Genomic DNA, 27,861 nt, shown 5'->3' with positions numbered 1-27,861 from the left:
CAGTACACAGAGACCTCAAGAACACAAATAAGGGTTATTTTTGTGTCGACATCTTGAAATTTTACGACAGTTCCCAATATCAAACGAATCCGTATAATACAATGAAATGTCAACAGGCAGTGAGTATTGTAGAGGACACTGCATTTTATTGCAGAGCTCCAATTTGAAACACAGAGGAGCGTACTCTTGCATAAAAACAGCATGACATGACCCATCAACAATGGAAATAATAATTATATATATTTGTGCCAGCCTGTCATAATTTGTAAGTGGTACAAACACAACTATTTGCATATATAAAACTCCTGACAAAGACCAAACAAATTATTGCCGTGTTTAATTGAAACAGGATCACACACGTCAAATTTTCAAACGAGGCACTCGATTTCGGAGTTCATTTCCCGATGCCCAACTCCCTTACCAAAATATCACCGTGAGAGAGCAACCATGGCAGCAATTAACTTGCTGGATTTTTTTTTGTATCCCTTCCCGCACATCTGGAAAACAATAGTGCGAGCAGCCAATCCTTGCACACTATGAAGTGTGCTCGCTTTTTTTCTCCTCTCGTTCAACCGTGCGCACACTCTCGCACAATGTCGATAGAAACTTGAACAATTGTGAAAAATACACCCGGAACTAACAGAACAAGCAGGTGGTGAGAGAAAGAGCTCTACTGCCTGTCAGACAGACTTCAAAATGAGTTAGTGTGGATGGGGTAAAAATGAGACAAAGCCGGAGGGAAAAGGGGCACGCTTCAGCCTGCATGGACCACGGGTTGTGGAGGAGAACACTAGCTGCCGTTTTGAATTTTGGGCACGGGGCATTTCTTTTTTCGACGATTACGTGCGTGTGCATTTTAAGTGCTGGCCGTGCAAATCTTACGTTTTGAATGGCTGTATTTTTTGAGAGTCTATTGCAGGAAATTTGACAGGGAAGTTATTAGGATCACGGAAGTAAAAAAAAGATGAAAGTCAAATCTTGTTTGACATCTGTGAGATGGAAATTGAAGACTGATCTACATACACTGCATTAATCTCACAAAAATCCCTTTTCCAGTGCTGTAAATCTACGTGCTTATGCGCTTCCATCCAATTCCAAAACATACGAGCCAAGATGCACTGAGAATGAATATGGGTTATGCAACTATTTACATTTGAATCAAGCATTGTAATACAAATTTATTCTACAATGGCCAAAACATTTAGAATGCAATATTTAAAAACGGTCACACAGGTATAGGCTTATTCCTAAGCCATACCCTTAAAGCAATACTTGTTATAGACCCCTCTATATTCTCCACCAAAACAGCCCTTCTCAATGTCCAGAACCATCTTGCAAACTCCTTCAATGCCAGTCTTTCTTCAATTCTCATCCTTCTTGTTCCTTAAACTTTGACACCGTTGATCACCCCCCCCCCCCCACTCTTGTTTCCACTCTCTCCGACCTCGGCATCTCCGGCACTCGCCTCTCTTTTGGCCCAAGCCTTACCGTTCTTCTTGCACATCGTCAATCTCTTTCATTCCTCAACCCTCTCCCCCGCCCCCCGCCCCCCTCTCAATGTTGGTGTTCTGCAGGATTCAGGTCTGGGTCCCCTTACTATTCTCACTCTATATTTTTCACCCCTTGAATCTGTTATCTCCTCTTTATATTTTCCTCACCATTCCTTTGCCAACGTGACCCACATCTTCATCTCCTTGCTATCTTTCACCCCTCACATTTCCTCTCAAATCTCCTCCAGCCTAGCTGCCATCCAATTCTGGATGACGCTTCCCACACCTCTGATTATATTATCACGGGTGGCTATGTATGGTGCGAAAGACGTTCAACATACATGCGTACAGGCTTCATTTTCTCTCTCTCAATCTTTCCAAAACATCATTCATTTTCTTTCCGGTCTCTCACTCTCCCATTCCCACCATCTGCTTCTCTCCTTTCTCCCTTACTCTCCTTCAACCTTTGATTCTTCACTCACTTTTCTCTCGACATATCGTCGCTACTACTCGCATCTACCGCTGTGATATATTCAATGTCAGGAAAATCCGCACTCTCATTTCACTTTCTGCCACCAAACTCCTGGTGCATGCTCTGGTCTGAACTCATCTGGAGAACTTTTGCAATTCTCTTCTTGGTCTCCTTAACAATGCTCTTACCCTCCTCCGACAAATGGAAAATGCTTCCGTGCGGATTATTTCCAATCTCCCATTTGATCCTCATGGTTCACCTCTCCTCCTTCAACTTCACTGGCTTCATGTTGACTACACTCGCTGTCTTTTCAAATACCTTACACTCATCTTTAAATCTCTCCATGGCCTTTCCCCACCTAATCTTGCCTCTCTCATATCTCCTTTTGTCCCCTCTCGTCCTCTGCATTTCCAATCTTCTCTCTGTCCCTCCTCCATGCCAAATCTCGTTTTCGATCTTTCTCTCTCATTGCACCGCTCCACTGGACTAAACTTCTCCTGTACATTCGCAGTCCCCATCTTAACCTCCTTCCGTTCCTCCCTCAAAGCTCACCTCTTCTCCATTACCCACTCTCATCCTCTTTCCTCCCCTCGCCCTTCCACCCCTTGCCCTGCTCTTTTGTGACCCCTATGTGCCCTCTGTTGCGGTCACTTACTCCCCTGCCATCTGAGTAACTCAATTGTGTCACTGCTTTTAAAACTATGTTAAGTGCCTTGAGCTAAGGCACTCGGAGTATAAAATAAGATAAGAATCCATAAATTGCTAAACTATCCTTGTAACGTGCCAATGCCGAAACCTATTGACCACCCCTTGTTGATGAAGTACATATCCTCCTCTAAGGTCTACACATTAGCTTCACCGTGTTATGCCCCATCATGAACACTTGAGCAACCCACACGTCCGAGATCCCTGACAAAGGATCAGGAATTGAATGCAGCTGCCAGAAGGCAGCAGCCACAATCATTACGTTTTTCCATCACTGTCTTCCCAGCAGCCATATCGTCATATCATCTTTTTTACAGCCACTCGTGATGGCAAGATGCCGCTGAAGAAATATTTACAGTTACAATTATGAATGCGTGATCAGTTCCGCTGTACACTGCATGACACCGACTAGTCACTGAAATAAGGGTTTCCGATATACGAGACAGGTTTGTGCTCCCCTGTGATGGACTGCGGGTGAAGCAGACTACCTTACAAATCGCAGACAAAGTACCCCTACCCTCCAGCAACCCATGGCAATATCTTCTCATTTGTCGTTTTGCAATGCTACATTGTATTTGCCGTTGGAATAACCAACACGTATCCACAGGCACAGAAGTGGCAAGGTACTGTACACTGTGAACATGTGCTTTCACGATTGCAGACTGGACATGAAAGATGCAATTTTAATCAACATTAAAAGGTTCAGGGGAAAAAAAACTTGCACCATCTAAATGGCTTGATCACAAGCCGTTAACAACCTGAAGCAAAAGCTGTTTTTTAAGTATCCAAGTGTTTTCAGACTAATAAGTCTATAACATAAGCCCCAGTAAGATGCAATATCTTACATCATTAATTGCAGGTTAATTAACCGAAAAGGATCATTTTTATGTCACTAACAGTGAACGAATATCGTGAAGTTTCAGAGGTCTCCTCTATTAATATAAGGAGCCATCCCTCTTCCAACTCTATCAAAACACAGTCTTGTACCAATAGTCAACAAAACCCCACTGACCCTTTCCAGACAAATCACCCCTATCAATCATAATTTTCTTTTGAAGCAGAGTCCGCGAACCGTCAAGATCTTTGTTTTCCCATCAGTGACAGAATGCATTCCCAGTTTCCCTTTACACAACCCGTTATGTTATTTGCAACGAGGCAAGAGCTCATGGCGACAGTTAGGAGAGTTCATCACCCAGCAATGGATAGGTTATGGCTGTTGACGACAATGATGATGATGAAGATCTCATTAAGATCATGAGTCTCTTTTTAATGCTGTTTACTTTACTTTCTGACCATTATGCACCACATGACTCTGCTGCAACAAGCAATGCGACATCTAATACGCTAATAATTGCCAAAATGTCTGTAAGCGTGGGGAACCTTTAGCCTGTAGGCCAAATATGACCCACGACTTAATTTAAGAATTAAATTGGCCACTAATGATATCTATCCATCATGGCAAGCATCTGAGCTATAATGATCGTATATTAGAGGGCAATAAGACGACATTTTTTTTCATTTCAGCATTCTGTCACGTCTCTCACTGCAGGAGCCTCTTGCGAAGACAATAATGACCTAGGAACGTGTGTGTGTGTGTTCATAATGGCCTACAAAAAGCTATTTTTTTTAAAAGCCCGACGTAAGTAAAAGTTTCCTCACCCCCTGGTCTACTTCAAGAAATTAAACTCGCAAGAGAACAACGGTCGGCACAAGGGCACAAAGCAGCAAGGCAGCGACACTTACATCAGTGGGGAGCTCATCCCAGTGTTCAGTGCCGGGCAGGTCCAAGATTTCCTCGTCCGACTCTCCGCTACCCGCGTGGCCGCCACCACCACCTCCGTGTTCCACCTCCTCCTCCTCGTCCTGCCGCCACGGGTAGCGCCGCATGTACTGCCGCAGCTCAATAAGGAATCCCATCAGGAGCTGTGCACACTTCTGCTGGTGCTGGTCGAGGCCTCGAGAGACAAAAGAAGCCGTGGTGTCAATTTTGGGGAGATTACTACGTTGACAATAAGTGCGCCCCATAAAGCGTGTAGGAAATGTTTGTTTTATATGCGTCCACCATGTTTATGATGGGGTCACGTGACCCTCTGCAGCTGCTAGAGGCCGATACATTCACTCCAAGAGAAGAAACCTGTTCTTGAATCGAATTACAACACTCAAACAGTGCCAATTCATCAATTCGCAAGGGAGACGAACGTACAGGCTTACTATTTACTTGTTTATTTTTTAGTAAAACGTATAAAAAGTGTGTATGCGATCATAAACCAAATGAAACCATTTCTTTTCACTTTGAAACCAATTTTCAAGAAAACATGTTTGAATATCAACACAGGACGTTCACAAACCCACTTGTTGTTCGATAGCCATTTAGGGCGTTTGGGCATTTCACACAAACCTATGCAATCCACCAACCCACAGCCCTTACTTCCAGAGCGCTGTATTGAAAATATACAAGTACAACCCACCACACACACACACACGAATCGGCTCAGCTCAGTTTACACAAATTCACTGTAGAAAGTGTCACAAATGACCACTGTGGCTAGAGATAAAAAAACTTCTCCGTTCAATTTCTTTGCATTAAGTGGTCTTCTTCATTCATATAGCCGATGGAGATGCAGAGGACACAACCAAAATATCACATTCAAGTCAGATAACCACTGTGATGCCTCCTTTGTATTTGTGGATCGGGCATTGTCGTGATATATTGTACGGGCAGTTCTGGATGACCACAGTTGCACACTGGAGAGTTTTTAATTTTCCAATTATGCATGTATGTTGAACTTCTTTCGCACCGTATGTAGCCACCCGTGCTCATCAGAGATGCGGGGGGAGGACAAAAAACTAAACACAAAAAGTAGTTTAAAGAAATACATTTTCCATCTAGATTTAAAAGTGGATAGCTCCAGTGGCTTCCTAATATAGGAAGAACATTCCAGACGGCTCCAAAAGCGCATCCGAAATTGCGCGATGCACTGACTGACTTTTGTTCGATGGCTAGCCAAAACCCACTGCGAGAATGACCGCAGTTTGCGTGATGGTTTGTGTTCCTTGACGAGATCAGCACACCATGGTAATGCCAGGTATCCATGGCATCTGCTGCCATGGTTTGTGCAGATGCAGTTTAGGGTGGACCGTGAGCTTCGTGGAAGATCAAACCCATGGATCTTCCGCGTTGGGTCTTTCACAAAGTGTGTGTGAAAGTGGTAACGTACTGGGAGTGGGGTCGTACAGCCGGCGCAGTTGGGTGTGAAGGAAACCGAGCGCGCGGTGCAGGAGCTGCTCGGCAAATGGCTGGGAGGACGCATCCGCGCTGCTCCCTGCAACGGCGTGACGCAGCACCTCAAGTGCAGGGACCAGATCCTGGAGGCCTGGAATTGGCATGCACGCAATCAACGTTGCCATTGACACGGTTTAGCGGCTGTTTAATTCGTCCCAAATCTAATCCGTGCGTATTGTCAGATTGAACTATCCAAAAAGAAAAATACGCAGCCATATAATAATGGCGCAAATGGCAAGCGTATAATTTTAGGCACAGCGTGTTTGCGAGGTACCAATTATACCTTATTGTTGAAGTTGAATAATTGTATTTCACTGGGTTGAAGGGAAAATTTATTGTGACGTTTTCTATTGCTTCTCCAAATTAAATACATGGCCAATTACATTAGTGTGGGCTGGAGATTACACATAAATCAAAACGTCTTGGCGTAACTCTTAACACAAGATATCCATAAATCATCCCGCCGAGCACAATTTGCTGAATGTGACATTTTACGTAGAAAACCACACTGTTTATGTGCTAAATAACCGTCTCTTGACTGCATTATTGAATACGCCAGATCATACCTTTCAGTTGCGTCAATGTTGTTTGACCCTCCCTCACATCAAACAAATTTTCTTGGCTCTTGAGAAAGAAATCCACCGTGTCAAGCTGCCTGTTCTTTAGAGCGGCCTAACACGCAAGCACACAATTCGAGGAAATTAAAAAGATGCAAGTGTGCCGATGGAAATTGTCACGGTATTGTATGATAATGCAAATATACAAAATGTTTTACATAATGAAAAATTATACATTCGTATTTTTTTCATGTTATCAATGACTATTGTGAGTTCATCTTTTTGTATATTTCAATGTTGCCCATATTTAATTTCTCTTCCTTCAGGGCTATTTCTTGTATCATGACTTATGTGTAAATCTTACTCTCATCTTTTAATAACCAATTAAAAATTTCATCGCCCCAAATCTAATTTGCATAAAGTTTTACACACATTACACAAAGCTATTGTTACATTTTCAACGTCTGTCCAAGATTTTTTTCCAAGACATAGCACTGCCCAGACATTTGTGTGAGATAAACAGCCGGGTTGGAGGGTGGGGGGTTAGGGGGGTTAGGGGGGGGGGGGGTCACAATATGACGCACACTGTGAGATGCAAGTGTGATGCAAGTGACATCATCAGGCAGATGTGCGCAGTAACAACACCACTGGACATCCGTGAAAAAAAGCTGATTCTAAAAGATGCACTTGCATGCTTCACCACCCACGTGCCAGTCAGCCAAACTTGTTTTTTTATAATCTTGTACGAGGTGTGTTTGCCAGACTTAAAGAGCAGCATGAAAACATCTGTATTTTTCCAAATGTCAAGGACAAACTGATGACAATGTAGTTTCGAGTTTTCTGAGCAAAAAATAAGTTATACAGCAGCCTCTTGCATTTTACAGAGACAAGGTTGCTACCGACACAACATAATAAACGCGATCGAAGTGTCTTCCGTTTAAAATATATATTTAATTCTCAGCAAATAATGAGGCTTATTGTGTAATACCTTGGTTCTTGTTATTCAAACTTGAGCATATATAAGTTAGGAGTATAAAAAGGGCACATTTTCATAACATTGTACAATGTTCGCCGGTAAATTGAAAATAAATATCCGAGTAGCATATTCTAACAATGAAATAAACAGTTACGTACAGCCCTTTGTCTAACCACTGCTGGAAAAAGGCATTTACATTCCGTGTAGGTCAAAGAGTTTTAAAGCTCATCGGATTCCTCCAGCATAAATACATATTCTGATTCGGATTCTGACTTCACAATGCTGGTCATGACGGGTTGGTGAAGGAGGATGGGTTCAAATATTACTCCCCACTCATATTAGTTGTGGCCCGGAATCAAACTCAGATCACTGGGTTAACAGCAGCATGCTAATCATTGTGCCCACTATTCTGCCAATTATGACATACGATCACAAATAATGTTAATATATTAAGCATTGTATAGCTCAAAAGATGAGATGTAAATCCATTATTTTATGCAGACAACCCTCGTAAGACTGGAGATTAAAAAAATCCTTAAAATTATTGAGAATAAGTTTTTCCCCTTTTATCTGGCAACAAAACAGGTATTAAGTTGTTAAAACACAAAACTGAAACCTTTTACAAGGAATCATGTCTGCATTAACCACAATAATGCAAACAAAAAACACTGATAATATATGCATTGTCCTTGAAACTGATTGGTCCACACCAAAGACAGCTTTCTTTTGAGCCTCATCTCAAACGGTGTTAGACCAGAGGACGCCAAAAGGCGTACAAAAAAAAGGCGTACTTTAAATTATTGTCGAATTTCAATACTTCACCAAGAAGGCTAGTGGGGGTTGTTATCAGGATTACTGAGGGACCAATTCAGATATCATTCATGTCAGCCATCGCTCACAATCGAACTCTGCTCATCAGGTTCATAGCGCAGCATGCTAACCAATGGGTCACCACTCCACCCGACAGTATGCATTATCAGTAATTATTTATGGACATTTTACCAGCGACCTTGCAAAAAACCTTTATATTTGCACAGCCAAAATGTAGTTTAAACTTCAACTGCATGGCAATTTTATTTGAGACGGCATAAATCACAGCAAAAAAACTGTTTCTAATCATCGTTAATATCCTGCACACAAAAAAAAAACCTATTGGGCCTTTTAGTACCATACTATTAGGCAGTCGATTTTTTTAATGTAAGATTTTAAACATATTTTAGTTTTTCTTTTATTACTGATTTTGCTAACTTGTTTTGTTTAAATATACTTCTAAAGATCAATAATTAATTTACAAGCAGCAAAACTTTTCCAGAATGAATAATTTGAAAGATTTTTCACTTATTAAAAAAAATGCCAGACACTCAAACTAAATCACTTATTTCAGGTTGTGCTGATATAATGGATGTTCTCTTTCCTATTAAATGCCCGTTTATCATGAATCATAAAGTCGATATTGATAACATTACAATAGGAAGGTATTTTTAAAACGTGTACTTTCATGCTGGCATGCAATTTCAAAATAATGCATTAAAAATGCTTCCATTTTATTCACAGAAATGTTTGTCTTCACCCATTTCCATAATTCTGCAGCTTGGCCATTATAAAGCTATATTACTTTTATAAGCGCTTGACAAAGGAACAATTCTTTTTTTTGTCCGATGGATGACAGAAACCCAAAGATGCAAATTTTGGTACTAGTTTAATCCCATAATTCCATCGGCTTTTCATTCAAACTTCTGTATATTCATCCATTGAAATGCATTACATTGGAGTTGTCTAGCTATATAATCACCAGATTGTATTATTTTCTTAATGCACAATAAGGAATAAGAAAAAATACATCTACTATTTGCATATGCTCCTTATAGCTTTATAATTAATGAACCACAATGTTTGGTAGACTCGTGTTTAATCTCCTCACATGAGCACTGCATATGAATGACTGATTAATGTTGTTATGTTACCAGCATATTCCGCCGTCAAGCAACGGACGAATCGAGGACAGCAAATTAAATGGTAATCCCCCCCCGTGCTTGCGAGTGTCATCGACGACCCAAGCAGCTTTTACAGATTAGGGCTCTCCAATAGTGCAGGGTGATACAGGCAATCGCAATACATCTCTGTAATACCTTAGGGGGGTATTGCCAGTGTCATCCTGATACTGAGTATTGCTCGAGAAATACACGTATTGCAGATAATGCCTATCTCTCCCCTTGAACTGGAAAAAGATGTTGCATAATCCTGCGTGAATATTGCTAGATAATAAACAACTGGACGTGCAACGATGAGCACTTAGTACTATTTGGCTGAATACCAAAAACCTGATGGAGGTCTCCGCAAATCTAAATTTGAAGCCGAATAATATTTTTTGTAAATGTCGTTCAATAAACAGGCACATGTCTCCGCCACTGTATCCTTGTCTCGATCTCTATTTCTATTTGTCGGTCTCTCCCTGTGTCTGCATCTCCCTCTGTGTATCTTCGTGTTTCTCCCTCGACCTCTGCATATCCGCCCCTCTCCAACCCTCTGTTCAGCCAACCGTATAGCACGGTTGGCTACGTGCGATGTCAAATCAGTTCAACATACATAGATGTTTCTCTGTGCGTCTTCATCTCTGTCTCCCTCTGAATCTGTGTCCCCCCTCACGGAAACGGAGCAGCAGCAGAATATTGTAGCTAGCATCACAGGAACACAAGGGCTGGCGATGGCTTAGAGAGGCCTTCATCCAGCAGTGGATAGCTCGTGGCCAATTGATAATGATAAGATAATAAAGCAGAAACTAAAACACAGCCAGTAAATGGTCAAATTGTAAGGCTAAACAAATATTTAGTTCGCCTGTATAAGTAGCGTAATAGTATTGTGATATGGGAAATTGCAAGGATTCGTGGTCCCAGAATCAATAGGAAATAACAAAGTATCGGTATCGCTGTTATGAATGATAATCAATAGCAAACACAGGATGCAACGCTGGAATCGCAATCTGCATACAATAATAGGTATCGCCAAACCTTCTATGATGGTCAACGGATATACTTGCAGGTTCTAGCCATTCATAACCACGATAATGATCAGAGACAGCAGTGCCAACCGGTGCTTGGTATGTGCCGTCACAGGGGCCAGTCCTACCTCCAGGGCATGGATGGGAATGGAGCAGCGGGTCCAGTTGTTGCGGTCGCAGACGGCATCCACCACACCAACGCCGGAATGAATCATGAGGCGCTTCAACAGTTCATCCTGACCAATTCCAAAAAGAACCATGCTCAAGCCAGTTCCTGGAGAAAAGAATAAGCGCACGCATGCATGCACTAAATGGGGATGTATAATATATGTGTGTACGTGCAAAAAAAAACAATGCGACATTTAAGCCATGTTTTAAGCAACCAATTTTGATACTCTAAACACGGAGAGGCCTCAAAATTGCCAACTATTCATTTAGAGCTCTCCCCCAATTATAGTCAGGTTTTACCACGTATTGTTTGGCATTATTTACGACGTTTCCCTCCACGTGCTGGGAACCTCTTCAGGATGAAAGGTCAAGGCAATGCCGGACAACGAGCTTGTACAACCAGAACACGCATTAAAAAGCTACATGGCAGAACCGTGAAAAATCGCACAGTAAATCAGGAGACTTGCACAAAGTGCCAAAGTTAATCAAATCATTTTTAAAAATTACCTTTCACGAGCAAACACGGATGCTCAACTTGTTCCATTTCTACAGGTATGCAAGGTCCTTCCATATTGTGAGTCATCAGGATCCCACTCGAAAACTGCCACAGGACCACAGTTACCCCATTCGTCTCGCCATTTGGATGGCCAATGGCAAACAGGACTGAGGTGTTGCAGATGGAAAAAATTGTGACGCTCTCAACTTGCTCGACAGGCTCGAGAAGACGGGCAAAACACAGGCCAGGATTCTGCTCAAAGTTGCCTCCGTCGCACGATGAAGCCTCTGCAGAGCTGAACTCTGTCGTTTTTTCTCGTGCGGGATCTTTGACGCCGTCGTCAGCGCCAGGCTGCCGAGGGCAACCATAAGCCTTATCGATGCTCGCGTGGAGTCTTTCCAGCTGCGCTTCCCACGACCTGCGGGGAAAAAGCACACATTCTGTGTAACACCCTGGCATATTAACCCATTACCACTCCAATAACATACATGTACGTACGTGTACGTCATTCATAAGTTTTTCTTAAGATTACATCCAGATGATGTATCTGTACGAGTCTCCCACAAGGCCATGCTGGAGGGTGTGTGGAACAGTTTGGCGCCAGCTATCAAAGAGTGCTATCATGTCACTATAGTTCTGTGCGGTGAGTACAATGTCTTTAAAAACAATGGTGCTATGCCTCTCTAAATAAAATTAACGCTTTTTGCTTGTGCGTTCAAATTGAGCAATGAACGAGACACACCCCGAAACTTGCAGACGTCTCAGAAGTACATGTTTATCTAGACTAGACTTAATGGTGGAAGTCCGTTAAAGTGTTCACACCAAAGAAGACCACTTTTTAAGATGAGAATTATTTTTCAAAAAGATATTGTGGACAAAGCCAATGTCCATAATACCCAAAGTCAGACTTATTTTTTTGCAAAAGGTAATTACACGCTTCCATCCTTACTGAAATACATCTACGCCTAGAAAATGTAATCCGTGTTACAGATAAGATGCTTTACAAAAGTGCAGAAAGTTAATCAGATCTGTGTGAACATCTATTACGAGAATCGAGTAACAAGGAAGCATCTTCAAGTACTGTACTGCATTTTGATGCGAAACAAACACTCATTCTCCCACGAGGTTTTTAAAATTAATTATCTATCTATTCCAAACACATGTATGTTTCTTCATTAGGCTGGCTCAGACTACTTGATTATAAGGCTTCGTAAGGAAGAGGGATTAGAGGTTAATGATATCATTGAAAGCATCTCAGCCCATTAGCTTTACCACAGCGGCGAGGTCATACATCCTACCCGCTTTGCATGTGACCTTTTTGTGAAAAATAGCACGAACACACACTTGTCTGCCAATACATCACAGGTTCAGCTCACCCTCTTCAAGTTCAAGTTCATTTATTAGGTATAGCCCTGTGAGCCATTCGGCTCTTGAATCGGGTGCAACCGCAACAAACAAAAAATATGAACAAAAAAACATCTTAAAGTGAATATGTGACTGAGTGCAAACAGAAAATCCAAGAAAAGACAGCAAAATATTGCAGAAAAAAACACCGTACACCAACGCTGTGTGCAAAAATCCCAGTGGGATGCAAGTCAAAGAACCAACAACAACCACAAGACAACTTAGATTAAGGCCATCAGTCTAACTCTGTACTACAACAAACAAACATGGCTAAACCAATACACTTTTCGAAATCACCAAAATAAAGCCATGAAACCAATGAAACAGTGATCTTAAAAGGGGGCACAAGATAATCTTGAGAACAGAACCATCTCACAAAATCCAACAGCAATTTTGAGGTTGTTTGTAAAAAGCATTCGACCGCAACACAAGTAATCATGAGACCTTAAACCTACAACTCAAAAACATAACTCTCCATCATCTCTTTTTTCAAAACCACAAGATGAAAGAAATCCCTTATTAAAATCACTGTATGCATTCAAATTTCATGGATGCAGGGGTGTTACATTTTTTTTTATAAAATACAAACTCGCATATATTTCGACATACTTAGCGCTTAATTACATAATTGTTAAATAACTAATAACTATTGTTTTCCCCTGAAACCTAACCTCACAGGCTACCTTATTTCAAGTTGACATGGCCTCCAATATCCTAAACAAATTATAAATGTTTCCACCTTACCTGTGTTTTCCTATCAACTTCAATTATCAATAGAAATCACGTAACTATTAAACACCAATCACAATGACACATGCCTGTAATCAAATGCTTTCGACACATGGTTCATGAATTAAACCAATCCATATCGTGTACATGAAATTCCCGAATTGGCTGGCCTATGAAATTATAAGTACAATACATAAAAAATGATATTAAACAAATTATTTGGCGATGCTGCATTGGCAGTGATACACAAGAACAATAAATAACGTCAATAACACTGCCTTAAAAGGAAAAACACATAAGTTAATTTTATCTTCATTAATGTAAAAGGGTGTCGCTTTTTTAATATATAAATTTTTGGTGTGCTAAGAGGGCCTGAAACATCACCCATTATATCGATTTCTTTTAAGGCAGCATTATCGATGAATAGTATTTTCCCAGATTCATTAATTTTCTTCAGGCTCTCCAGTTCCATCCCACTAGCAAAAGACACAGCGAGGCTTGCTTGGATATATAAACAAAACCCACTTTCATTACCATAAGCAAACAAATGAGCACTCATGTCGTGTTTACAGAACGCAAGGCATGCAATCTGATGACTGGAGAAGCTGATCACAAACCTGTCCGGGTTGAACGGCAGCTGGGCATGAAAGGCCCTCTCCACATCATCCTCATCCAAATCCTCATCCAATTCGTCAATTTCTTCTTGGCTGGAAGTGTGTGGATCCTCAAGCCAACTTCCCTGAAACATGTGATCTGGAAACCTCCTGTCAAAAAAGGGTCATGGCACAGCCAAGCATCCATTAACATTTTGATGCCTTACTTCGTGCTGACATTTGGCGCGTGACACTGAACGTTATGCAATGAATATAAAGCTCATGTCACCTTATCACGCGTATGCAAATTTGTCTCGCTGCTGCTGTATGCATAACTGCGGTCCCTTAATGGATCCATAATGGGTTCACGGCAAAGCTTTTTACAAGACTATCATTGGTGTTAATACCATTTTTCATTTGAGGGTAATTTTAAATTTGATGCATGACAAAAGTATACAGAATATATACAAGATATGTAAAATGAGAAGCATACTGTGTATAATATCCAGTTTATATATATATTACTCCTAAAAAAAAGGTAACTTACAGCAATCAGAGCTTTCTTCTGTAATTAAATGCTTAAAATTGTAATGTCAGTAGCTGAGTTTGTGCATTTGTCCAAGGTAAATGAGTGCCATGTCAATGCAATCTAGACGCCGCTTCTCCCATTCAACATGTTAAATGTATCCTTACAAACTGTGTACTAGGTAGCTTGATTATGCTTTGTATACCAATACGAAAAAAGCAGGAATTTGTCTGTGAACCAACTGATTAAAATCGAATCGTACGTTTGCTATACGTGCCATCAAATTGTGAATGTGGTTATGGATTGTTTATGATTTATGAACATGATAAGAAAATTATGCTGTTGCATTTAGACTCATGGAATGGACAAAACTGGACAACTCTGAGATAAACATGAGAAATAATAGGAACTGCTAAAAGAAAATACGAAAAAAGTATCGATTCTTGAACCAAATCGAAACCCCGTGACAATTCATTGCACCGCTGAGTGTGAACAATTACCTAATATTAACGTAAACGCATCTTCCACTGGATGTTATAATTGAGTCGCTTTAAATTAGTTTTACAGACATAACAGAAAGACACACCTGAAATAGTCGACAGGGGAGACGCATACGGCACGTAGAGAGGCGTCCACCGCCACAATCACCCCAAGGTCATCCGATGGCCTCAAAAATCCAAACGGTGTGCCACCGTCAAGGCCCGACGGGGGTGATGGCAGGATCAGTGTAAGATCAATTGCCCCCACACACACTCCAGTGATTGTGCTATAGATATCTGGGTTCGCACTATTAGGGAAAAACGATGTTCTTCAAATGATAGAATGGGGTATTCAAAAGGTGCAGGTGGTTACAGAATGGCAGCGTAAAAAAATACATCATTTCTTTTGAAGTCAAATTTACTGTCCTTTGTGTTGTAACGAAAAATGTCGTTTGCAAGTGTTTGCTCTACATTTTTGGAGAAGAGAACACTGTACCATTTACAGATTTGCACATTTAACGAGTCAAAGTTATTAATTTGTATGGAGTTAATATTGGTGGTTTTTAAACAAGTTACTTTTTGTTATTTACAAACAAATTTACGTGCACATTTTTTACGTTTCCGGTAAATATTTGGCAATGTACTTTGTATTCAATATTTTAATTATATTTAAAAGATAAAATTAAATTCAAGGGTAGATAAATAAAAAAAATGCAATATAAAGCAGATAAACATAGATAGAATGTATACTAAATTAAATTGCAGATTCTATTTTAATATGTCCTCAAATTAACAAAGCTTACATGAATTGACTGTAATAATTTCATTGATGCATTTCTTCAATTATATTTATTTTGACGTCAGCAACAAATTATTCTGAAAAGTAATTTCTTATAAAAGTGAAGTGCATTAACATAACTATGGTTTAAAGTATTTTTGCAAATGCTGTATATACACATACGACAGCAACAATTACCCGTAAGAGGTTTCTTTGGGTTAGATCGCGTAAATATGTGTCGTCATAACCCGCCACACCCGACACAGCCAACTAGTAAGGGTCGTCACGTAAACAGAACATGCCAATTCGTCACTAGTACGTGACAACCCTTACTAGTTGGCTGTGTAGAGTGGTGGCAGATTTTAACGACACATTTATATATTTACGCAATCTAACCCAAAAAAACCTCTTATGGATATTGGTCACGAAAACCTACGAGTTAAGCATCAATTACATCTCCATAACTTATGCAAATATAACTGTGTTTTAACATAATTGCAGTTGTGAAAAAAAACGGATAAGACCAAAAATTTCCACACGATACTTTCCTTAACAAAAAGAAAATGCTGTGCTAAACACCTTGTATCTTGTGAAAAGAAAAATGAAACATGGTGGGAAACTTGAATAAACCTTCCTTGTTATCCAGTCTAATGGGAATTCAGCTCAACACACTGCAGGTTAAATAAACACCAACTCGTTTACGCACCTAGCCACAGTCGGCAAAGGCCCTCCCCAAGGGAAATCTGGCATTTAAAGCACCTGTCCCTTACTGATGCACCACATGTTGGGTTCCGGCAAGACTGACTTGGTAGCTCTCATTTTCAGGGAGCACCATGGGGTTTTCTTACGCCAGAGGCAGGAGATCCAATTTACACGTGGCTCTGAAAGCGCTTTCTTTAACTCGCGCTCGCATTTCATGCACTCACGGCACCGTTAAACATCACCTGGGGAATGTTTCTCGTAAAATTTGGCATATTTTGCTTCCTCAAACAGAAATTACGAGCTGAAATTCACACATCGAAAGCTTTTTTTTGGTTTCCCGTGAAGCTCTGTCGATTCGTTGCAAAAGCGCCGCGCTCCGACTCATGACGACCACAAAGAAACGTTTTAAATTCACAGCTCTGCATTTCAAACAGAATAAAAACACAGGCACTGCGACGCCGGCAGCAGCAGGATACAGATTTGTCCGTCGGCGTGCAGCGCGAGCAGTTTCTGCAGGCAGAGCCGAACGTCCGCTGGCTCGTCCCGGGCCGTGGTGGTAGGAAGCAGCGTGCACTGAAGCTGCACATCTGCCCAGCAACCGTCGGCATGGCAACCGTCGGCCAGCCAGAGCAATCGAGCGAGGAGACGACCACGCAGCAGAACAGTCGCCACGCCATCCACGAAGCTCAGCAGCCTCAAGCAGAGGTGTTCACCAGCATCTGGATAACAAACCCAATTAAAAACTTTATATCGCAGTGTTCTTTTAAACGTGATGTTTATTGAATTTAAGTTTATGATGGCGCGGATAATGCTTGTTTTTAATTCCCTTCAGTTGTTCCTTTTCTGAAATTCGTTTCAGCCTAACTAGGAAATGTATTCATTATTATCTATTACACCATCAATACTGTTTGTTGCAGGCCCCTTGGCATTTTGGGCCTCAGCAACCGTGATTAAAAACTCAAATATTTTCTTTGATCGCAAAGTGATGAAAATATTTAAAATCGAACATGCGAGTACTTTAATCACCGAGCGTGATTAAGAGGCCATTGTAAAAACGTTGTGAGTAGCTCAATAATAAAATACTAAAATACCATTTATGGCCTTCGGCCAGGAAAGTCACAAAAAAATTGCACACAAACGACGCATTCACGCAAGCACCCGATGCTCCGTTTTAAAGTTTTAAAATGAAACATCTTTGAATTGTATTAAGTTTTGAATTTGTATTTCTTCATTAAAAGCTTATATCATTTTACATCTGGAAGACTTAATTGAAAACGACATTTAGTGTGAATTTTCTCTTGTCGTTAAGTAGATGGCCTTGCTGGGGGTTCGGTTCGATGCGGACTTTCACCTGTTTGGGATTGCGGGATCGAGATAAGGCGACACAGAGCTGGCCGTGCGAAAAAACCTTCGTCTGCAGATCGATTCCAACGTAATAGAACGTCTGTCCCTGCGCCTCCGTCGTCCATGCAGGGGGCGCGTAGGTTTGCAGCGCCCCCTGCATGAAAACGACGGAAAGTGCAGCATTCATCACAGATAGATAAAATTGTGCGCTTATTTATATAAATAAAAGCGCTTCTCTTATATCAAGTGATGCACTGCTTGGGATGAGAGTAAAACATGTATTATTAGGATCGTGACATTACTAGTATTATGCTTGTTTACCAAGGAAAGCCTCACTCAGCCGCAAACATTTTCAAGGGTCCTGCCAATTTTCACAGGAAGTGGCATGTATAATCATAATTGAGTAATTTTCAGATTACTTCAGCATTGAGCTGTTTAGCAAATCCCAGTTGCATTGTATGCTTTTGTTATAGCTTCAGGAGGTAACCGGAAAATGTAGAGAAATCCCATACAGAACAGGGAGAAAACATACAAATTCCACACAGATAAGCATCCGATTCAAGAATCAAACTCATGCCCATCTTGCTGTTAAGCGCCAGTGTTACCACCGTCACCCAGCCGACATAACAGTGATAAAACATTACCTTGAACGCACACACTTGAGGTTTTCCTTAACATTTCCCAGTCTTCGTATTAGTAGACTATTATTAAACTTGTGTTGAAATGTGAAATGGTGATTTAATAAATAATTCAACATTCGTGAGCTTAAAAGATTCTAGATTTTTTGTTGTTGCTGCTTTGTCTGTACTGAAAAAAAAACTCATCTCAATGGGCTCTCTAGCCTGGTTTTAAACAAATGCTATCTCATGCTAACACTTATTGTAAAGGATCTCTACTTTGGCACTACCGCCAGTTAACACGAAGGGTGCAATGCAGTATTCATTGTTAAAAACACTGGAACGCTATCTGCCATAGTGATGTTAACACCGTTACACATGAGTAGTGTATAAGGAGGAAGACGACGACAGTGTGCTGTACTAGTAATGATTTGGCATGTTCTGTTTACGTGACAAACCTTACTAATTTGGCTGTGCTGGGTGGTGGCGGGATTAACGACACATTTATATATTTACGCAATCTAACCCCAAAAAAACCTGTATTATGAACAAAAGATGTATTAAATCTTGACTTAAAGCTTTCGTGACTGCAGGAATTCATATTCTTTGGGTCTTTTGGTAAAGTCACGTAGATAGGTTCAAAGAATTAAAAAAAAAATTCATGTACATAGGTTCAAAGAAAATAACAAAAAACTAAAAATACAGTTTTTTTGTTATTTTCTTTGAACCTATCGACGTGACTTTACCGAAAGACCCAAATAATATGAAAGGATGTATTCTGGGTTTGTACATTCATCCAAAATAAAATTTCAGAAGATCATTTTTATATGTATCCTAAAATATTACATCATACAAAGTGTCGTTACTTCCATGACATCACTTCCTCACTTTCCCACCAAAAGTGCCATTATGTAGCATAAGTTTTACGAGGTAAATGTCACTTTCTTAATTTATGAACAATAACATTAGAATTAGTGTTACACCGATGGACCTTTATATTAAAATTTGAACGCAATGATTTATGTTTAAAATTACAAAAAATTTGAAATTTACTGCATCAACAGTAAGTTATTAAAATACAATCATTGATCTTCAATATGAAATTAAAAAAAATAATCATAAGAATCTTAAAATCCCTTAGTGCAAAAGAAACTTCATCCAAACTCATCCCAACCTTTTAAAACATCAAAATATACCAAATATAAGAGTTGTCAGGGCCCCACTCTGCTCTGAGGTGAGAATACCGCACGGCCCTTCCAAGACACAGATACAGTGATGTGTCAGCACCGTGGGAATGAACGGGTTCCAAAATACAAAACCATACAATGAAAAACGAGGCTAAATAAGATGTGATGAGTAGTTATGCAAATCAAGTTTCTATACATTGATGCAATGTCACTTTTGACAGTCAAGCCTAGCTATAGGATTGAAATTAACCTTGGAGGACACGGTCATCCGCTCACATCCAATGCATGCCAACTGTCATAATGCATAGCAGTTGACGAATTTTATATTTCCTCCTCTCTTGGATTACCCCACGAATGCATGAGAATGTCCATTGCCGACAAGAGAATGAAAGCTTCATCAAGCCAAATATACTTAAAACAAGCAATTGACTCTAAAGGGTACATTTTAGCCTCAAATGCTTGAACAGACAGACTGAAATGATATAATAAGTCATGGCTGTCACAAAACCTTCTCTGTTGTGCAGTCCAAGGTATTCCATCAGCTGGGAGGCCTGGCACGTACGGGGCCTTGCCATGACCCAGTCGCCACCGTCGTCATCTCGCTGGAGCTCGTGCAGCGTGACGGCGCCGTCTTCATCGGTGCTGACCAGACGCACACCTCCACCCTCGTTGCTACCACCACCTTCCGCAGCTTCCCCGGCTTCACACTCCCACAGAAAGCTGGGGATGATGGAACCAAGACAGGGACAGAAGAGAGGGAGAAATTACCACTGTACCACGGGGAAAAAGAAAACAAATTACGAGTGCACGAAGCACGGAAGAAACAATAGCCGCTGATCATCTTAACAGGGTGTATTTTAAGATAGAATATGAATTGATAGTATATTATAAAAGAAAACTGTGTCAGTGAAATGTGATTAATTTTTTGTTGTATTAAAAAAGTTGTTTTCAAGCTGCTCAAGTATGCAATTCATTCATACTTAAAGCTTGAGAAAAGTGCTTTTGCTAGACAGAAGCAAGGGGAAATATTATTCAGGGTTAAGCACAACAGAAATTCCAAAGGAAATGTAATGTTTGCAATTGACTGCATCTATCCTCTGACTCACCGAATGTCAATTGACTCTACCCAATGCGTGCTGCATTTTTATTAACAATGAGATTGTATAATTACAATGCTGGTAAACTGGAGAATAGTATAAAACTGGACAGTCCTGAAATTGCATTTGTTTTTTAATATTACATTTTATGAGCTTGTCTTTAATGATAATATTTTGACATTTGCTTATATCTCAGGAGTCCTATTCTCTGGGTCTTTCGGTAAAGTCACGTAGATAGGTTCAAAGAAAATAACAAAAAACTACACCTGATGACTGCTTGTGTTGCGATCAAAACGACCGCTTGTGTTGCGATTGAAACGTCGTAGTTTTTTGTTATTTTCTTTAAACCTATCTACGTGACTTAACCGAAAGACCCAAAGAATATTAATTCCTGCAGTCACGAAAGCTTTAAGTCCGTCAAGCAATGTGCTTCCAAAAACTTGTTGAGCTGATAGAAGTGGACATTCACAATGAATCCAAGTTAAAATTGTTTTGATCCAGACATTGCGTTGGCTGCTATGCATTAAAAAAAGAATTCTACCATTTAATGTGAATCTCTGCATTGCGTTTAGTTTGTTGTCCTCCCGTACCTCCAATTAGCACGGTTGGCTACGTACGGTGCGAAATAAGTTAAACATACATCTATTTTTTTCTGCAATGGATTGATTTAAATCGCATGCATGCCACGAAACAGTAACGCTTTACCTTACCATTCTTCACACAATCATAATACTTTGTGTATATGTTATTGTGACACACATAAATCATGACACAAAAAAAAGAACCTTCATGTTACAAAAGACATTTCCAATGCCGACTCCACAGTTCATGGCCAAGCATTTGTGGATGACACTGTGCACCTTTATTGCAATTTTCTCCTGTGGCCTATACACACCTGAGTACAGGTTTGTGGTTAGATGCAATATTGGAGACGCTAGAGACCATAGATTCCCATTTCTACCCTTTTCTGCAGATCTCAGCCTTCCCTTGTTTTTTATGGAAGGGGATTGGAGGAGATGGGGAAATAGATTGCACAAATCCTTCTTTAAGTGGTTTGAAGATTAAAGGACCATGAACTACATACCAAACCTAAATGTGACCTGATATTGTATTTGAAATTATTAATTTAACCGATTTCACATCAGGTGTGACAGCAAGGTTGACGTATTACATTCTTTAATACCTTACTGAAATATGCATTAGCATCTTTGTGAATTGTAGAGCCCACAAAAAAGCTTACACACCAAACAAAGCCTCCATTGACAAAACCCCACATGTTTAAAATATTGTTATGAACATCACTTATGAGATTAGAATATAATGATTATTTATTTTTTGATATAGCACCTTATATTACAGGGCCTCTCAGAGCACAACTCAAACATTAGATAGAGTACCCCCAGTGGCAGCTGTCCAAGTGGCACAAGGTGAGTAAGCACCCAGCCAACCAATGGGCATTAGTCTGTCAAAAGGGGGCAATTATTGTTACGTAAAAATCCAAATGAGTAGTTGTGCTTTTCGTTACAGTACATACTTTACCATTCTGCAGCGAGCACATTTATTTATTTAAAAAAAAATAGTAGTGTCTATTCCTAATGTTTGTAGCAAAAGTTAATTTCTCTTCATCCAGATCTGACAATGCCAATGAGATCAGGATTTGTAGAAACACATTGGATAGCGGTCTTGAGAGCAGTGTGATAGTGAAATGCTGTACATTTAAAACATTTATTTTCATGACGAAACTATATGGTCAATGAATGGAACACAGTATTAAATGCGCATTCTCCTTTTAAATGCCTTTTATGTGACCAAGTAGAGATGAAAACAACGTTTCGCAACACTTGCAATATGTACGCTATAGGCAAGGTCAGCTGTTCCCAACCTGTGGTCCACGATGCTACTTGCAGGGGGTCCGGGGAAAGAGAAAATGAATACTGGAGACCCTTCAATATCACGGGCAAAATCCTCACCAAGGAAATGTACAATTTCACGTGAATAGCTGGCCTAGGTTCTAGGAGACTGACAGATTCATTCTTCAATTTGACAGATGAATGTGTCACTATGATAAATTAATGAAAAACAGCTACAGAGCGCACATGCCCATCTTTTTTTTTATTTCAAAGTACAAATGGAAATGGTAATGAGTAGTGGAGTCTAGGTTGTTGGTGGATGGAATTGAGCGTTGACAAGACATTAATTTCTCACTGAATTTCCGCCGACTAGCTGTACAGACGAAATAGCCCAGCAGGCATAGCGACAAGATGTGTGGCGTGGTCAACAGTGTTTTACATATTGTCGAACAGACTCAGCTAAAGCTAAGCCCTTACTGTGTAGTTGGAAAGTTGAAGTACTTTGGCGCGTAATATTGTTTATACTGTAATGACCGAAATTAACAAACTCACCCCAGAGCCAATGTGCAGCATAACGGTTATTAAAAAAAATAGGCCAAGGTCTCCGATTGGTGGAAAGAGGCCTCCAAAACGATTGGTCGGGAGGCAGGCTTTGAAGTGATTGGAGGAACAAGAATATCCATAACACAGGTGTTTTGGGTTATGATCGCATAAGAGGCCGTCCATAAATGACGTCACGCGAGTTTGGACGATTTTTGACCCCCCCCCCTCGTCACACGGCGTCACAAAAAGTCAGACCCCCCCTCAAATACGACGTCACAAAGCTCTGCCCCCCCCCAACCATATTTCCATTTTATAAATAAAACATTCTTCAAATCGCTTTAAAATATTGTCATTGTAGTGCGTATTAAATGCGGCGCTGCGCTGCACTCTGATGTTGTAGGAGAAAACATTTATTAAAAACTCTATTTAATTAAGTAGAACGTTTTGTGACTGCAGGGATTCATATTCTTGGTTCTTTCGGTAAAGTCACGTAGAAGGGAAATAATAAAATAATAAAAATTACAATCATTCTCACACCTGATGATGATTGCTTGTGTTATTTCCCTTCTACGTGACTTTACCGAAAGAACCAAGAATATAAGGAGAACGTGTTGTCGATATTTATTTAAAAGTTGCGCATTTTGATGTGACGTCACATTTCCTAAACCCCCCTCCTCATCACAAATGTCTGATCCCCCCCCAGGTGCGTGACGTCATTTATGGACGGCCCCTACATATGTGTCGTTCAATCCGCCACCACCCGACACGGCCAATTAGTAAGGTTTGTCACGTAAACAGAACCTACCAATTCGTTACTAGTGCAGCACCACCGGTGTGTTGGAGAGCAAAGCCACAACATTTACAATCTGAGAACCATGTATTATGGATGAAATGTGTCACGAAAGCCTACGTGTTAAAGGGAACAAGAACAGGCAGGAAACAGGACAGGAATTTGGCGAGCTGAAAAACAGTGGCGGAACATTGGGGAAGAGGGGGGTGGCCTCTTAAATTATATAAAAGGGCAGAACACCAGGGAGGGCCGGACGTTCGAGGGAAGGAACGAGCTTCAGGACCAACACCACAAAGCCCTGTGTGCTAATAAAAGAGACTCCCTGTAGTGCGTGGTTCGTCGTTCGAGTCGTTTCAATAAGATACAATGCGAGACGCAGGAGCGTGCTGCGGTGTTGATATGCAGAGTGTCCTGGCAGAGGGTACTGTGTCGTCTTGAAATTATACAATTAGCAACGCTTTGCCTTGGGACGTCCTCATGAAAGTTACATTTGTGTTGCAGATTATGCACACCTACTAAATTATACTCTTTGTTTTTTTCGGTAAAGTCACGTAGGTAAAAAAATCTAATAAAATAAATGAAAACAACTAAATTAAATCACGACGTTTCGGGCGCAACACAAGCGTCCTTCTTCAGGTGGGGACAACGTGCTACGACTTTACCTTATTACCGTTAAGGTACGAATGGAATGCATTGCAGAGCGTGGTCTAGATTAATTTTCCGCGAACATGTTTTTACTTTGCATATTCCTTTCTGTTTTAAATAAACGTTCCATTAATTGACTACCACATTCAGATAAGCCCCTTCCCCTTAACTTGTATTTAAGAGCTTGTCTCTTGGATTTTTCCTCACTTGATACAATAAATTTAACTGTGACGGTCCCACCTGAAGACGGAGACTTGTGTTGCCTCCGAAACATCGTGATTTATTCTTTTATTTCTATTATTATGTCTATTATTGTTATTATGTATTTTTACCTACGTGACTTTACCGAAAGAACCTAAGAGTATCTCCCCAGGAGTCTTACAGAATGGTGATAATTTAGCAAAACAGCAATTTACAGTACCGTACTGTATAAACTATATGCGTGCAGCACATCCCGGCAGCGTCCCAACGTACAGCATCGTACCTCGTACGCTGCTGCGTTTGCCTGCCGCGCGAAATGTAAATTATTTAACAATTTTGTATCGATATCGCCATCGTAAGATCGAAATATCGTAAGTCGGACCGTCGTAAGTCGGGGACTACCTGTATTAAGTCGGGGACTAAAGTTCATCCTATTTTCTCGCAAACCGTCCCGCGTTTATTGGGCACAAGTCATTGCGGCTTTAATGAGGTGTAAGAAACCACCAGGCACAGCGTACTTCATTTAAGAAGTTTTAAAACTCTTATATCCTCTATATTCCAGCTATGCAACATTGCGACGAAACCAAAACATCAGTCACGAGTTGGGAGGGGGGAGGAGCCGATAACAGCCCACTATAATCAATAACGTAACAAAAAACATAGTGCACGGCCAATTAACTTGTTTGAATATTGCGATTGATACGTACTTATGAAAACACAAAAACAACATATGACCACGTAAAACGCAAAAAATACGTAATAACGGACCAAGCCTGTTGTAGGCCGCAGTCTAGTAGGCCTCACAAGTCAAGGCGCAACTTTCGTAATTTCTGCTCTGTCCGTATGAACAGAGAAATATACAAAAGTTATTATAATAACTGTTAATTACCAGTAACACGTAGCGTGTTTTTAAAAGCCACACAGGGGATGAGATACTGTAGTGAAATGCAGTACTGTAGTTTTATTTAAAGCTTTGATCCAAGACGTTTATACTCTTTAATGTAACAAAAACACAGCGCATGTGTACCAATATTAAAGTGGCAAATCTTGGCGTCGTGTTCGCCTTCTCGTCATTACCAAGTGAAATGTAAAAGGAAGGAGGGAGTTATGTTAAGGTTGTGTTTACACCCATTCACTCAATAGGCTGGCAATGTACACAGCAAGCGAGGCGTGTGTGAGTCTTGCCCGCTTCATTGTTAACGAGGGGCTATAGGCACGCAAAATAAGACTTTTGTTTTAAAGTGTATACTTTGTTAGTTTCTGTACACGCCACTGTGTTAATACGAAGTTGTAGTACGGCCAGGGTGTCCGTACCAATTGTCCCTTTAAAATGCGTTACACACAACTACAAACCCCCCACACAATCGTTTAAAACGCCACGTTATAAAACAACACAACACACGGCGTTGTTAATCGTTTTTAAGATTTAGTTTTAAACACTCAGCAAGTGGGTAAGGTAGGTAGGGGGGTGGGTCGTCTAGCGATGCGATTGGAGTTTCCGTAACAGCATCGGGTGCCTCTTTAAATGCCGCGACGTCGCCACGCCACTTACTCGGCGACTGCCGTGGACACCGTGAAGATTCGTGGCCTTGAGCTGCGATGTGGGGTGACGACGAGACGAAGATGCCGACCGCAAGACGACGACGAAGATGATGATGAAGACGAAGATGCGAGGACGGCGATGAAAGGTGGCGGAGGCGGCGAGCCCCGAGTGCCGTGCGAGATGGCACGGGCAGGGGGGGCATCGAAGCGAACTCTGGCCTGGTCCGGGCCTCTCTCCTCCACGTCCTTGTCGTTCTCATTCTCTCGATTGTCTCCTTCATCCACGTCGACTTGGCCGTCGTCTTCTCGATCGTAGCACCACACGGAAACCTCCAAGCATTGTCCGTTCCCGATCATGGCAGTCCGAGGTTCACCGCTTCCTTGTGCGTGCGTGCGGCAGTGGTGGCGATTGCAGCTGCGGCGTTTTTGTGTTTTTCGTTTTGTTTTCAGCCTGGGTCGGCGTTATCTTTGAATAAAGTGTTACGGTTTAATGATGTAAAACACCCCCCCCCCTCACCCCCTGTGTGTCTTCTACTGAACCTGCTCCACGAGTAAACTGGTTTGGTGTGTTTTGTTTTGCTCAGTGGCTGCTGCTGTGTTGTGGGTTAATGTGTGAGCAGGCATTGTGGGTACAGTAATGGCATGTGCGGCGCTTCAATACACAACGTGGACTGGCTACCTAAACTTCCCTTTCTTTCAGCCGTTAAAACAAACACCTCGTCACATTGTTCATTAGCACTGCCTTGTTAAACGACAAAACCAAAGTTGTACGCTGTATATGCAAAAAGATTAGGTTTTTAATTATGGTCCTAAAACAAAAAAAACTGACAAACAGAAACATTTACAAAAGGCTGACGTTTCAGGCAAGGACCCCTGATTTTATGCCCCATTTAGCTCTGATGAATGTCGACCGAGGAGATTTAGCTATGAATTTTGGCTCGGTGCAAGTGCTAGGTGGATTAAAACGTTGCAGTATCATGTGCCGTGGGGGTGGCTTTTATCCAGCAGTGGATTTATCATGACTTGATGGCATTCACTGAGGGCAACACCTAAATCCATGGTGGTAGCTACTCTACTTCAATCGGAAAACTCACGGTTAAAATAACATTGATTAGAAATTGTAATTTATAGAGCTATATTGGATAGCAAAATGGATTTACAGTAGGTGGATTGGTTTATCCTGTATAGCTGGAGCAGATTCAAACAAATAGAATAAAGTGGGATTGGATTTTAGGAGCTAAAGCAAATAGGAAATTGGATCAAACACATTGACATTTCCTCATTGACACAGATCAGAGGTAAGACATTTTAAACACTTCTTTTTTTAAGACAACCGTTTACTTAAAAAATTTTTACTTAAAATTGAGCTTGATTTGAGGCCGTATAATACTAGAGCTGGTTAGGATACCAAATTGTATAGAATCAAAAATACGTTGGAAGGGTATCAAAAACATTACCTGGATAAGGAACTGAACCAAGAATTGGTAATACTGGCTGAGGTTATAATACCGGATTTAAAAGTAACATCAAAATCGAATAAGGTATTGGATCGAATGAGAAACTAGATCAAGACAATATTGGAATGGAAGCTGGATAAAACAAGAAACTGGATATGCGTTATTGGAGATAGTAATGCGTTGGGGTCAAATGTGAAAGTGGATGAAAGAAAAAAACATCAAAATGGGCATC

The 27,861-nt window shown here is 40.8% G+C and overlaps 1 protein-coding gene across 2 annotated transcripts in view; it reads right to left on the bottom strand.

The window, feature by feature from the left end:
• Nucleotides 1-26,811, bottom strand: part of SPG11 (SPG11 vesicle trafficking associated, spatacsin) — a 109,919-nt gene extending 83,108 nt beyond the window's left edge. For both annotated transcript variants that reach the window (XM_078592453.1, XM_078592454.1), the window contains exons 1-10: nt 26,183-26,811; nt 20,013-20,224; nt 16,833-17,075; nt 14,984-15,173; nt 13,896-14,042; nt 11,157-11,563; nt 10,610-10,755; nt 6,517-6,622; nt 5,886-6,041; nt 4,411-4,622 (exon numbers count right to left, since the gene is read on the bottom strand). In XM_078592453.1, the coding sequence (XP_078448579.1) occupies nt 4,411-4,622; nt 5,886-6,041; nt 6,517-6,622; nt 10,610-10,755; nt 11,157-11,563; nt 13,896-14,042; nt 14,984-15,173; nt 16,833-17,075; nt 20,013-20,224; nt 26,183-26,529 (2,166 nt within the window). In that variant the 5' untranslated portion in view covers nt 26,530-26,811. The remainder of the gene's footprint in view (nt 1-4,410; nt 4,623-5,885; nt 6,042-6,516; nt 6,623-10,609; nt 10,756-11,156; nt 11,564-13,895; nt 14,043-14,983; nt 15,174-16,832; nt 17,076-20,012; nt 20,225-26,182) is intronic.
• Nucleotides 26,812-27,861: the final 1,050 nt, after the last annotated feature.

Source organism: Lampetra planeri, chromosome 3, assembly GCF_965212315.1.
Source record: "Lampetra planeri chromosome 3, kcLamPlan1.2.h2, whole genome shotgun sequence".
NCBI lineage: Eukaryota > Metazoa > Chordata > Hyperoartia > Petromyzontiformes > Petromyzontidae > Lampetra > Lampetra planeri.
Note: the sequence above shows the minus strand (reverse complement) of the source record. Positions and strands in the feature narration are given on the sequence as shown.